The sequence below is a fragment of the Gavialis gangeticus genome, unplaced genomic scaffold (assembly GCF_001723915.1).
Source record: "Gavialis gangeticus isolate Ggan-Ray unplaced genomic scaffold, GavGan_comp1, whole genome shotgun sequence".
Classification (NCBI taxonomy): Eukaryota; Metazoa; Chordata; order Crocodylia; family Gavialidae; genus Gavialis; species Gavialis gangeticus.
This window is the reverse complement of record NW_017729018.1, coordinates 4,448,766-4,460,957: the sequence shown is the minus strand read 5'-3', so window position 1 is coordinate 4,460,957 and position 12,192 is coordinate 4,448,766. Positions and strand designations below refer to the sequence as shown.

Genomic DNA, 12,192 nt, shown 5'->3' with positions numbered 1-12,192 from the left:
TCTCAGCCTGTAGCAGCACCAAGCCCAGCTACCTCCTGCAGGGGCTGGCCCTGACCAGTCCCCACTCTGCAGAGCCCCTGCACCCCTGCCCTGTAGGTGGGGGTCAGTGCTAGGGCTGATTCAGCCTGTCCTGGGGAGAGCCGGACCCCCGAAAGCAGCCTCCGCAGGGCTGTTGTAGCCCCTCCGTGTGCAGCAGGTGACGCTGGGTTGGCACACAGTGCTGGATGCCACAGTGATCCTTGGCTCTGCCCCTCCTCAGGCCTGCACCCGTTCCAGGTGGGCATGGAAATCCAGGCCAGGTCCTTCCCTGCTGCAACCCCAGGGACAAGGGGGACCCTCTACCTGCCTGCTCAAAGCACAGGGATCCCCTGCTGCTGGCCACAGTAAAGTCTGGATTGGATTTCTGCTCTCACTGGACTGGGTCCTAGGTGAGCACAGCACCTGTGCGTTGCAGGGGGGCAGGAGTGTGGGCTGAGCTGGCCCGCTGTTCCTCCTCCCTTCCAGTCCTGGCCAGGGGCTTGGGGCATGCACTGGGGGCCCCCGGAGTCAAGTTTGGCTGTGTTTTGTCCCAGGGGAGTTGCCTCTGGGAACTCTCATGACCTGGTTGTTAGGTTAAGCCCCGGCCCACCACGGAGCTACAAGCCGCACTCAGTGATTCGAGGGAGGCCACTACAACGTGAACTCTTGGGACACGTAATAAATGACACCAGGCACAGCAGTGCAGGTCACAGGTTAATACCTGGAGGCCCTGGGGGGCACTGAGCAGAGAGCACCGGCGTGGAGCAAGACGTGATGCGGCAGCCTAGAGCAGCCCGTGGTGCTGTTGTAGCTGGGGCAGTGGCGCATACAAGCAGGGCCTGACGCGGGCAGGAGACTCCTTGGGCCGAGCTAGGCAGCCAAGAGCCGACTGGTTTGTCTCAAAGCAGGTGTGTCCAGGGCAGATCGGTGCAGCAAGCTCCAGCGGGGCAGCACACCCTCACAGAGAGGTGGTTTTGTTCCCCTTCGCCCCTTTCTCCTGCTCCTCCAGCTGCTCCTGCAGCGCCTCGTTCTCATAGCCATTGGCGGTGAGCCTGCCAGGACTGGGGAGAGAGAGAGAGGGCACAGCGTCACCGGGCAGCTCTGCGCAGGGACGGGGATGCCTCCAGGGCTGTGTCTACTCAGGCCCTGGCTTCATAAGGGGCATTTTTAACACATGCTCATTAATATGTTCATTAACATGTTTTCTATCTGGCTGGACACCAAAGGGTCTCCTGGTGAGCTGGCTGCCCTGGCTGCCTCTGGAGCTCCCCTTGACCGGCTCTGTAAGAGCTCATCTGCACTGGTGCTTTCCCGTGTGTTACTTCACGTGTGTCATGGATGCCCCATGTTCCCTGTGGATGCAGCTGCCAGGCGTGAGCTGTGGAGGCAGGTGCAGCCCCTCACTCGGCAGCTGTGCAGGGGCTGCTACACAGGGTCCTGGCCTCGGGGGCCTCCTGTCATAGGAAGATTTGTGTCACCCGCTGCTAAGAAAGCTGGTGGTGCAAACCCATTTTTCAGGGCTCCACCCAACACAGCGGGGCTCTTGGAGGACTGCTGAGTCTTGTGGGTCTCTAGGTAGGCATTACAAGCCTAGGTGCTGCCCTGTGGTTGTATCTGAGTATTTGTGGTCTCTTTGTGCACTGAGAAGGCTAGGGTGCCGCCTGGGATGGGGGAGAACAGGGATCTGCAGCCCTCTCATGGGCTGGGAGCCTGTGCGGGGGCTAGTGCTGCTGGCTGCCATGAAGTGCTTTGAGGTGGATGGCAGAAAAGCTCTAGGTGGGAGCTGGCTGCTCTTCTCACCATGGTGTGGCTGGGACATGGGCCTGGTGGCTTACAGGAAGGCAAGGGAACAGCACCGAGCTTTGCCGCTTGCTAAGCCACAGCCCCAAGTGCTGACTCCCTCCCTGCTTGCCATAGCCTCTCCAGGGCTCGTGCTGGGCATGTGCACCCCTCCTGCACTGCAACGTGGACTCCACAGTGCAGTGATCCAGCCTATAGGAAACCTGCTTATCTTTTGTTGTTGGGGAAATCAAGGCACAGAAAGATCAGGGACCTGTCCAAAGCCATGCAGCAGAACCATAAGCATGGTCCCAGGCTCCTGGGCTGCCCCCTTGGCCAAGCTGATGGGAACAGCCAGGGAGCTTGTACCTGCTCAGCTCTGCCCTCACCACAGTCAAGGGGCACAATGGAGCTGGAGGGATCCTGGTGCACTGGGCACTGCCCTCAGAGTAGCCCCATGGGAGGGCCACAGCCATAGAGGGGAGGCATTACCTGGCATCAGCCTGGTGTCCCTGGGTATCCTCCTCGTCCCTGGGAGAAAAGCAGGGAAGCAGAGAGTCAGCAAAGCTCCGCGGGGCTGTACACCCCAGCCACAGGCTTTGGCTCAGGCACCAAACAGCCAGTACCCCTGACTCTGCAGAGCCTGGGAACAGCTCCAACAGAGACCTCCCAGAGGCTGCCAAGCAGAGCCCTCTGGAGAACCCGCATGCCCGGGCCCCTCTCCTTGCTGCCATCACCCAGGAGCAGAGGCAGATCCAGAAGGGATGCTGCTGGGGCATGGCCACATCCCCATTTCTCACCATGCAGCAGGAGCAGCAGCCGGGGACTTTTTTAAGTCCCCAAAGCAGGTAAAATATTTCCCTCCATGCTCAGAGACACGTCCCCTCTCCTCCTTTCCCCAGTCCTCCCTGGCCTTCTGTCAGCCCAAGGCAAAGATGTAGGGAGAGGGAATGTGGCCACCACTGCTGCTGTCCCAGGCTGAGCCTGCCCAGTGCAGCCCAGCTGGAGCTGGGCAGAAGTGACTCTGGAGCTCCGCTGGCTCTGGGGACGGCAGTGACAGCAGCAAGTGGAGGGGGACAAGCCTCTGGGTAGGAGGCAAATTTCTACTTGCCTTGCGTAGCTAATAAAGCCCCTGCCCGCTGCTCCTGCAGCATGGTCTGCCTGTCCTGGTTCAGCGGGGAGGAGGGGAAGGTAGGGAAGGGGTGCAGCTGCCACGGAGCACCAGTCACTGCCTCCCCACCCCCCAGCCCTTCTCCCCGGCTTTGCAAAATCCTGCATCCACTTGTGCCAAGGAGGTCAGAGGCTAAAGCCAGGTCTCTTTTGGGGCCCAGGATGATGCATTCATACAAGGGCATAGCCATTTTCTGGAGCTGCCTGTTCCTGCACTGGCGCAGAGGTGTCACTGCTTTAGACACTGCCTGAGCCCCCAGTGCTCACACCACCCGTCTCCCCTTCAGCCAGGCAGGAACCGAAGCTATCCTCCCCTCCCAGCCCTCGGAGAGGAACCCAGGAGTCCTGGTTCCCATTTCCAGCCTGAGCCATATGCAAGGCATTTTTGTCTCTCCATAAAAACTGTGCAAGCTCAGAGCACAGTCAGCACAGCCCTGTCTGCACCAGATCTGCAGTGCAAGTCACTATGAAAGCAGTGGCAAAGAGAAGGCAAATGGGGGACAGGGAAAGAAGCAGCACAAGAGGGTGCTCAGGACCAAGCACGATAGGGCCACGGTAAAGGGGACAATCCCTTCGGCAGCCCAGGGGGACAGGCAAGAGCCCACCTGTGCTTCTTATAGCACAAGACTCTGTTGATGATCATCAGCAGGAAGACGATGAAGAGGAAGACCACGACGGCCGTCAGGCCCACCAGCCAGGGCTGCAGCTCATGGGAGCCTGACGTAGTGCCCTTCATAGCCCCTGCCAAGCCAAAAGAAGAGGGGTCATTTCAGGAGAGGGCCCAATCCTCTCACAGGTATAGGGCCCGCTGGCATTGGGGGGCTCCCTAGCCAGCCCCAGCATCGGGGCAGCCAGCCTCCAGTTCCAGCCACAAGCCTGAGCCCAGGCCTGGAGGGACCAGCCTTCCCCAAGACTGCTGCTTGCCCCAGGTTCCCTCCAGCATCCCGGAGCTCCGTGTGCTCCTGCCAGCCTGGCAGGTCCATCCCCAACACAGTCAGCTCCCTAAAGGCACTGGCAGAGTGCAGCAGGGAGGCCACCAGGCTAGTGCTGGGCTCAGGAGACTCCATAAAGCTCCCTGGGCAGGGACAGGGCAGTTCAGACCCTTGTGGGGGTGAGCACAGCCCCTACCCCAAGCTCTGTGGCTTTGGATGGCCCAGCCGGCCTCCCCCCTATCCAGGGGTAGGTGATGGGCAAGGGCTTTCCCTGGGAGAAGGGAGTCACCCCAGAGACAAGGAGACCATGATCTGACTTTCACTGGAAGGGGTGCCTGTCACTAAAGGGGGAGAGGCTGGTCAGGGCACAAGGGGGCTGGGGGGGCGGGGTGCTGGACCTACCCAGTTGGTCTCAGAGGAGCAGGCTTGCAGTGGTGCAGGGCATTTGGGCTGGGCTGGGCTGGACTGGGCTGCTGGGGCCCTAGGGCACAGGTAGATGCCTTAGTCTCTGTGGGGGAAGGGGTACTGCCTGGCACAGCCCTGAGAGGGGGTCAGTCCCTGCCTTCGTTCCTGGCACTGTTTGGTGGTGCCAGTGCCCAGGGTTAACTCCTGCCTCCCCAGGCAGAGGGGGTGATGCCTAGTTAGAAGCGCATGACTCAGGACGGGAGATCCCTTTGCCCCCTGAAAGCAGCAGTTCAAACAGGACTTGAGGCTTGCAGACAGGGTCCCTGGGCCACGTCATGGCCTCCCCCAGCAGCTGGAGCTACTGGGGCCCTGTAGATCAGGACTTCAGCCAAGCCTTTCCTGGGGCTTGGGCACAGCACAGGGGGGCCGGGAGGGGCTGCAGTCAGACTCTCAGCTGTCCTGTGCCCCCAGCACTGGGAAGGGAGCTCTGCTGAGCAGCGTGGCATGGTCCCTGAGGACAGGCAGACATGGCCAACCAAGAGCCCAGGGCTGGAGGGCTTGGTGGTGCCTGGGAGTCACCCTTGGACATCTCTCCTTCCAGAAAAGACAGACTTTTTATTTCTACCCTCAAAAACCCATTGAGACTCCTAGAGCATTCACCACCAGCCTTGACTTGATGCTCCAGAAGGGAGGAGATGGTCCCCACCCCACAGACTCAGGGTTCAGGACCAAACCTAGCGGGACAACTTCTGGCTCCACTGTCTGAGTAGGACCAGCCTGGATTCACTGCCAAGAGCCCCTGGTTCCTGCTAGCCTCAGCAATGGCAGACTGGGGCCGTACTGGACACTGGTTCCCTGGTGATTCTTTATCCATCGGGGGAAATTTTTCCAGCCTTCGCAGCCACAGGACTTAGCAAACCCTTCCAAAGGTGCATGGGGCTGGGCTCCAAGACACACCAGCAGGGGATTGTCGTTAGCTGTACAAACAGCAATGCCCATTGTAAAGGGCATGGATGTTCTCCAGCACTCATAGGTCTCGGCTGCCCCTGCAAGGGAAGGGCAGATAAACCAACACAGACCTACCAGCCTGGACCTGACCAAGGCATTGTGTGTCTGTACCAACAGCCTGGTGGTTACAGCACTCAGCACTCCCATGCTTGAGACTGTCCCCTCCCTTACTTAAAGCAAGGACTTCCATACAGGTCTCACGCAGCCCAGGAAAACTCTCCTCTTGTTGAAGCTCTTCCATGTTGCATAAAGACTCAGACATGTAGGATAGCTTCACCAGGAGAGGTTGCACCCCTCACCCCTATAACCAACCCTCACTCCCACCAGAATGGCCTGGTGGGGAGGACGTGATGCTGGGATGTGAGGCTGGTGTTCAGATCACCCACTCAACCAGCATGGACTGAAAACCAAACCTTTCCCTGTGCCCCGCTGGAGGAGTAAGGGGCCATCCCATGGCAGCAGAGAAGATTCAGGGTGTCATGGCCAGTATCAGGCAGTTTCTGCTTTTTCAGGTCACTGCCAAGGCCCAAAAGCATTGTCCAGAATGGCCCCAGGAGAATTCTTCTAAGCAAGACTCATCAAGCTGAGGCGGCTTTGTGTTGGATGGAACGAACCAGCTTTTTGGGACGGCAGGGAAGTTTGAAATGAGATGTTTCAAACTGAGAAATTGTTTCCAGTCCCTAAAACAGGAAGTTCCACCTTTCCCATTCTTTCTCTTACTTGCACAGTTTGGCTAAACGGAGACAGATCTGTCCAACGGCTGGTCATCATCACCGAAGCTGCACTTTTCACCAAAAGTTTTCCTCCAAACTTGCTCCCCAGCTCTAGTCCCGACAAAGCCTGCAGAGGTGCCAGGACTGCGCAGGATACCAGAGGCCCTTCCCACCCTCACTGTACCCCTCTACACCCTGCAATGGGGGCTTTTAAGCCTTAGCTGCAGGGAGAGTTGGGACACTGCTGAGTCCCCAGCATCTGCCATGGCAAAGACCCTGCCACAAGCTGACCCCGATCCCACCCACCTGTTCAAGGTGCACACTGATGATGGTGACCAGGACAGGCAGGCGTGGGTGACGGTAAGCACTGGCCAAGGACTGAAGGAGCAAGACAGAATGATAAACACCACAGCTGCTTCCAGCTACAGCTCTTGGCCCTGAGCTGGGCCCTTGCCAGCAGTAGAGGAGCTACCTGGCCAGATGCCACCTCTCACAGACAACAATGCCCAGCAGATGACAAGGTTCCTGTGGCGCCAGGGACCAGTGCTGGGCATAAAAGCCAGCTTCCAGCTCTGCAATTCTGATCTGGCCAGGACAGGGTGGCTGTGGATACACGGCAAGCTGAACAAATGAGATCCAAAGCCATCTCAGACTGTGGGGTAGAGGCTGCTGTCCCTCACCATGCAGCAAAGAGCCCTTGAGGAGGATGGAGACCTCTGTCATTCCAGAAGCATTAGCCATCATCCCACGCCACGCTGTATGCTCTCCCTTGACCAGGGCACTCTGCCCCATGATACCACCTGGCTGCTCGGGCAATGGGGCCATCTATTCAATTAGGAGACAAGTTGGTACACTAGGACAGGGACCCAGAATGCATGGCAGGTCACCCAGATTGTATGGTCCCAACCACAGCCCAGATGATGCTCCAAGCCAGCCTTGATCAACGCTGTAGGCTATACTGGCACCAACAGGACTGAGCTGAACAGCCACAGGGGTCCTACGGAGTGGGACTGCCCCGAACTGTGCAACAGTAGTGCCATGACTGTCTCGTCCGCCCTGTAGAAGGAACCCAAGGAGCAGGAGCAGGAGCAGGAGCAGGAGCAGGAGCTGGGCTTATCCACCCAGCAGGGACCTATGGAGCTGGCAGAACTAAACGGCAAGCAGTTAGAGCAATCCTACATCCTTAGCACGGTGGGTCACTCCACCGAAATCTGAGGCCCGGGGCTCACCAGGGAGGTCACAGCCAGCGCAACATCCTGTGTTATGTCTGTCCAACCCTGTGGCTGCCCCACCAAGGTACTCATTGATGAGGACATGGCCTTTATGTCAGAGATCTACAAGGAGCCGTGTTCTCTGTACAGCAGCCGCAAGTTAAGGACAACAGCCTGCACCCGCCAGGTCGTGGCTACTGCAAACAACCCAGCTAGATGCCACCAACAGAGCTCTGCACCCCACCAGGGAGAACAGGGTGAAACCTGGCATCCTGGATCTTGGCGTGGCCCAATCTTCTTCCATTGTGATTTGGTGCAAAAGCAGATATTTTGCAGTTTCCTGTGAAACAGAACTGCTGGGACGCTTGGCTTGGGCCTTAGAGATTTTGGTTGGATTTCCCAAATCTCGTTCCAGAAGCTGTGGGGTGCATGCTGGTTTGTGGGCCCCCAGAGCAGAACGAGAGAGTGGGGCAGAGGGCACCGGGGGTGCTGGTCTTGCTGGGGACCAGGAGGGTCTCCTCCAGGTTCCCCCAGCAGTCTGCAGGCTTGCCCTGCACAGCTAGCCGGATCACTGTGAGCCTGTGAGCAGACCCCATCCCCAGGGGAACTTCCCAAGGGGGTTGGTGCTGGTCAGGACCCAGGTGTGGTATGGGCTGGCACCTGAGACCCCCTAAATCAACCCTGGGGCCCCCCACCCAACACTCCTCTTTTCCCTGTGCGCCCCCCCAAACACACCCACACACACTCCCCCGGTCTCAGGCAGGGAGTGGGGCACAGCCCCTACCGTCCTGGGCTTGCGAAGAGGCGGCGAGGAGCAACAGCAGGAGAGCAGCTTGCAGGGGGGCCATGGTGCCTGGCTTGCTGAGCGCCCGCCGGGGGTCTGGTACTGCCTCTGTGCGGCAGCAGCAGGCGGGCAGGGCTGCTCGCTCGCTCGACACTGAACCTGAACTCAAAGGGCAGCGCTCCTTCCCGATAAGCTGCCCCCGCCCTGCACCGAAGGTTTCCCTGGGACAGCCCACCAGCCGGCTCGTCCTGCTCAGGGGAGCCGATGCCAACACTGGTCTTAAAGGCACCAGGGCACCTAGCTGTCTTTACCTCTTCGGAGGCGCTGACAGAGCGCGGCATGGGAAAAGAGGCAATTGCATGTTCCCTGCCAGCACCGCGGGTTGCTACGACTTCAGCGTGGCACAACACAGGGCCCACTGTGCCAGCACAAGATCCAGGCCAGGGCTCAGGGGCACCCGTGCAGGGTGTTCGGCTGTGAGCTAAAGCTCCCAAGGATTTTCTGGGGCCTGTGCGTGTCTGAGGGAACCTGGCACCTGTCAGTCTGGCAGCCGCAGCGGAGATTCCCACCCCGGTCTGTGGCAGCCGGGACACTGCTTGCACACTGGGCTGAGCCATGGGATGGGCCGTGCAGTGCCAGGAAGTAACTGGTCCTCCATGCTCAAGGCCTCTGGGGCAGTGCCCACAGGCAACCCAACCAACACCATTGCAGCCAGCAGCATCCCAGTCTGCCTGCCCTCCCGGTTCTCTCCCCACCCCATCCACCTGCAGGGAGGCTAGGGGCAAGGGGAGCCAACAGCACTGCAGGAGTCGGTGCGCTGGGGGTGGATGCGGGATGGGCCTTGGTCACAACTCAGCCGCTGGGCACCTCCCTGCAACCGCTCCCCACGGGTGCAATGTCATGTCCCCCCATTCTGGACACAGCAGCACTGGGCCAAACCTGCCTCCCCTGCAGGTTCAGGGGACAGGCAGCTTCCTCCTCCTGCCTCTGGGCCAGTGGGGGTATGGCCCAGTGCTGCTGTGTCCAGAATGGGGGGACAGATGCCTCCAGTTGGGCCTTCCCTGAGGAACAAGGTGAAGGAGTCCAGGGACTGCAGCCACGGGGCTGTGCCGCAGCCTTCCCCCATGCAGTGGCCTGGGGCAGCGCTGGGCAAATGGGAGACAAGGCCTCTGCCCACAGTGCTCCTGTGCCCGAGGCACCACCATTTCGCCAGACTGAGCTGAGCTCCCCTCAGTTGGTGCCAGCCTAGGTCAGGCATGACCTTCTCCACCCTGGTCCAACAAACTGGTGCCTCTTCCAGTCCTGCCCGCAGGCCCTGGCCCTTAGTTCCAGCTGCAGCAGCAGCCCCTAGTAGCTCTGGAGGCCCCTGGTAGAGCCGCTGTGCTGGCAGCCGGGGTGTCTGTGGGCACCAGGCTTGCGCCTCGCCAGGAGCTGCTGTTCTGTGGGCCTGGCTGCTGTCTTGGCAGCAGGAGCCTGGGGCCACTTCATGCTGGGAGAGTTCGTGCCAACCATAAACCGCTAACCATTAATGCCATTATCTGTAAGACCTTGGCCGATCAGTCCCAGCAGCAGGACTGGAGATCTGCCTCAGCAGAGGATATAGGGCACCCTGCGCCTACACTGGCAGCCAGAGACTGCACCCCCCGACTGCAGCTGGTGCCTGTGGGTTAGGATCGCACAGCGCCCCGGATGCCACATGGCTAGGATCTCACAAGGCAGGAGCTGAGTGCCCCGCATGCCTTGGCTGTCACAGGAGCCCAGAGAGGCAGGCCATGCTATTTTGCAAGGCCACCTGAGGCTCAGTGTAGTAACGTGCTGCATCAAGCAGACTGGGAGCTGGTAGCAAGATCAGGAACTGAGTCCCGGTCCCCAGCTCTAACCACTACACAAACTACCTGCCCAAAACAAGAGCCTGGCTCCCAGCCCCTCTAACCCACCAGACCCCAGACTTCTCCTGGAGCTGGACAGGCCTGGTGCCCAGCTCTTACTGCTTTAACCCACCAGCCCCTACTCCTCCCACCGCAGAATATGGTTTGGGACCAGCAAGAGTATGTTAGTCTGAAGTCAGGCAGAAGACATAGGAGAGTTGCACTTTTTAGACTAATTCAGGTGCATACGCTTTCATAAGCAGCCGCTCACTTCTGCAGGGAGCAGGTGTTCTCACAGAGAGAGAGAGTTAAACACAAAGGACAGAGAGGGATGAAGGAGAGGGCAGTGCTGAGAGGCAAAGGTGGACTGAAGAAGAAAACAAGGCAGTATTCCTGTAGGGGCCATAAAAGTTGATCCAGGTAATGTGATAAAAATCCAGAGTCTGCTTTTAGACCACACGTCACACACACCAGCCTGCAGAGGATTTCTTGTTGTGCTGTTTTGCATTCACATTGGGTTTTAAAGTTTCCTTGTCAAAGAACAGCTACCTGAGGTCGGCGCTGGATGGTCCAGGGAGGTTACAGCGCGCAGCCACAGGCTTGCGAGTCTTTCTGCAACTGATGTCAGCTCGGTATCTGTGCTTTCTCTCGCATAAGGACTGCCCAGCTGTCCAGTGTACAACAGAAGCCCTGCAAGCAGGTGATGGCTTATATGACATTGGTAGAGGTCATGTTTGGTCCAGTGATGACATAGTCTATGCTGACAAAGGGGCACAGCTGGCATCTGGGTCTATTGCAAGGCTGGTGCCTCAGTGAGAAGAGGAGTGAGGTGGTCTGTGGCTGCAGAGACACTGTTTGAGGTTCGGGGCTGCCTATACGCCCAGACAGGCTCATCTCTCATGGCTATCTTGAGATGGTCATCATTTTCTAGGCAGGGCTGGAGGTCCTTAAGGGTGGGACTACTGGTCAGGTGCAGGAGAGGACTACTGGGGACTACTGGTCAGGTCAAAGTCGGGGCAGGTTCTGAGCAACGATGAGCCGAGCAAGTGGGCCAGCTCCCCGCCTAGCCCCCGCTCCCCTTCTCCTGGCACATGGACTGTGCAGGCAGCCTGTCCCCTGGGCCCGAGAGCGGAGCCTGGCATGCACATGGGAAAACCAGAGCCCTCTCCCGTGAGGAAAGTGCCTGGCACTGTTCATGCCAGCTCTGCTCCCCTCAGCAACCAGCTCGCTGGAATTTGGACTTTAGCGCAGTGGTTCAGGGCCTGAAGATGCCATGGAAACAGCCCCAGGGTGTCACTGGGAACAAACAGCCACTGACTTCCAAGCACAAGGCTCACGGGAGGTGATAACCCAGGGACCGCCATGGCCCCGAGAGGCCCCTCTGAGCCCTGCTGTTCAGACACACCCTGGGTAGCCTCTCGGAGGAGCAGGGGGCTGTGGAAAAAGAGGCTGCAGGAGCCCAGCCTGCCCCGAGCCAGGGGAGATCTGGCTCCAGCCTTTCCCTCTCTGATGCCCAAAAATAGTTCCTGGGGGGCAGCAGAAGCAGGGTGCACGGCCAGGCTGCCAGCAGCTCCGGGGCTTTGCAACAGCCATGTGCTGCCCCTCAAATGGGGGAAGTGCCTAAGGTCACAGGGCCAAAGGAGAGACATAGGGGCAAGAGAAGCCCCTTGTTAGTGGGTACCAGCAGCAAACACACCTACAGGTAGCCCCACACAGACAGCCCCTGGCAACCCTGTCACATGTGCATGTGCCTGAGCCCTTCATAGGTGCAAGCGTGTGCATGCAGTTGTAGGCAGGGCAGGACTGGGCATGCGTGGGTGGGGTGACGCCTGCTCCAGTCCACCTGCCTTGCCCCCGCACAGCAGCAGCAGTGCTTTCCACCCGTCTGCTTGGCACACCATGCCACTGACTTGGGTGGGGAGAGGGGGGCAGCATACAAGTTCTCTCAGAGGGCCATTTTCCCAAAGGCCCGCTCTGAAGGCAGATGTGAGCATTTTTCATCACATGGCATGGCAGGAGTGGCACAGGGGGAGAACACCCTTGCTAGGGAGTGCACAGCAAAGTGCTTTGTTTGGGAGCATGCCAGCATGTGGTCAGGAACCTCAGCCTCCTTATCCTGGACCCGCACTCACCCTCAGCTTCCTCGGCAGAAGGATCACAGGGCTGCGCTGCAGATGGAGCCAGGTTTATTTTGGTGCCCACCAGCCCCTGGGGGGTATTACAGTGAGTGAAGTGGAAGGAAGGACCCAGGCCCTGGAGGACGACAGCTCCTGAGCCACAACTGCCCCCTCAGCATCCAAAACT

The 12,192-nt window shown here is 59.1% G+C and overlaps 1 protein-coding gene across 2 annotated transcripts; it reads right to left on the bottom strand.

Moving 5' to 3' along the window:
• Positions 1 to 674: 674 nt before the first annotated feature.
• SMIM24 (small integral membrane protein 24) lies at positions 675 to 8,204 on the bottom strand. 2 transcript variants are annotated; one of them, XM_019513700.1, is made up of 4 exons: positions 8,021 to 8,204; positions 3,573 to 3,708; positions 2,290 to 2,328; positions 675 to 1,079 (listed from the first exon to the last, which is right to left on the bottom strand). In XM_019513700.1, the coding sequence occupies exons 1-4, from the start codon at positions 8,082 to 8,084 to the stop codon at positions 977 to 979; spliced, it is 342 nt and encodes a 113-aa protein (XP_019369245.1). In that variant the 5' UTR covers positions 8,085 to 8,204; the 3' UTR covers positions 675 to 976. The 2 variants fall into 2 exon arrangements, with proteins under 2 accessions (XP_019369245.1, XP_019369247.1); XM_019513702.1 differs by having other exon boundaries at positions 675 to 1,070; positions 8,021 to 8,201.
• Between the last annotated feature and the right edge of the window lie 3,988 nt (positions 8,205 to 12,192).

Coding starts and splice junctions, on each gene's coding strand:
- SMIM24 (XM_019513700.1), bottom strand. CDS start 8,084: ATGGCCCCCCTGCAAGCTGCTCTCCTGCTGTTGCTCCTCGCCGCCTCT. Junction 3,709..8,020: donor CTCTTCGCAAGCCCAGGACG/GTAGGGGCTGTG, acceptor TTGGCTTGGCAG/GGGCTATGAAGGGCACTACG. Junction 2,329..3,572: donor TTGTGCTATAAGAAGCACAG/GTGGGCTCTTGC, acceptor CTTTTCTCCCAG/GGACGAGGAGGATACCCAGG.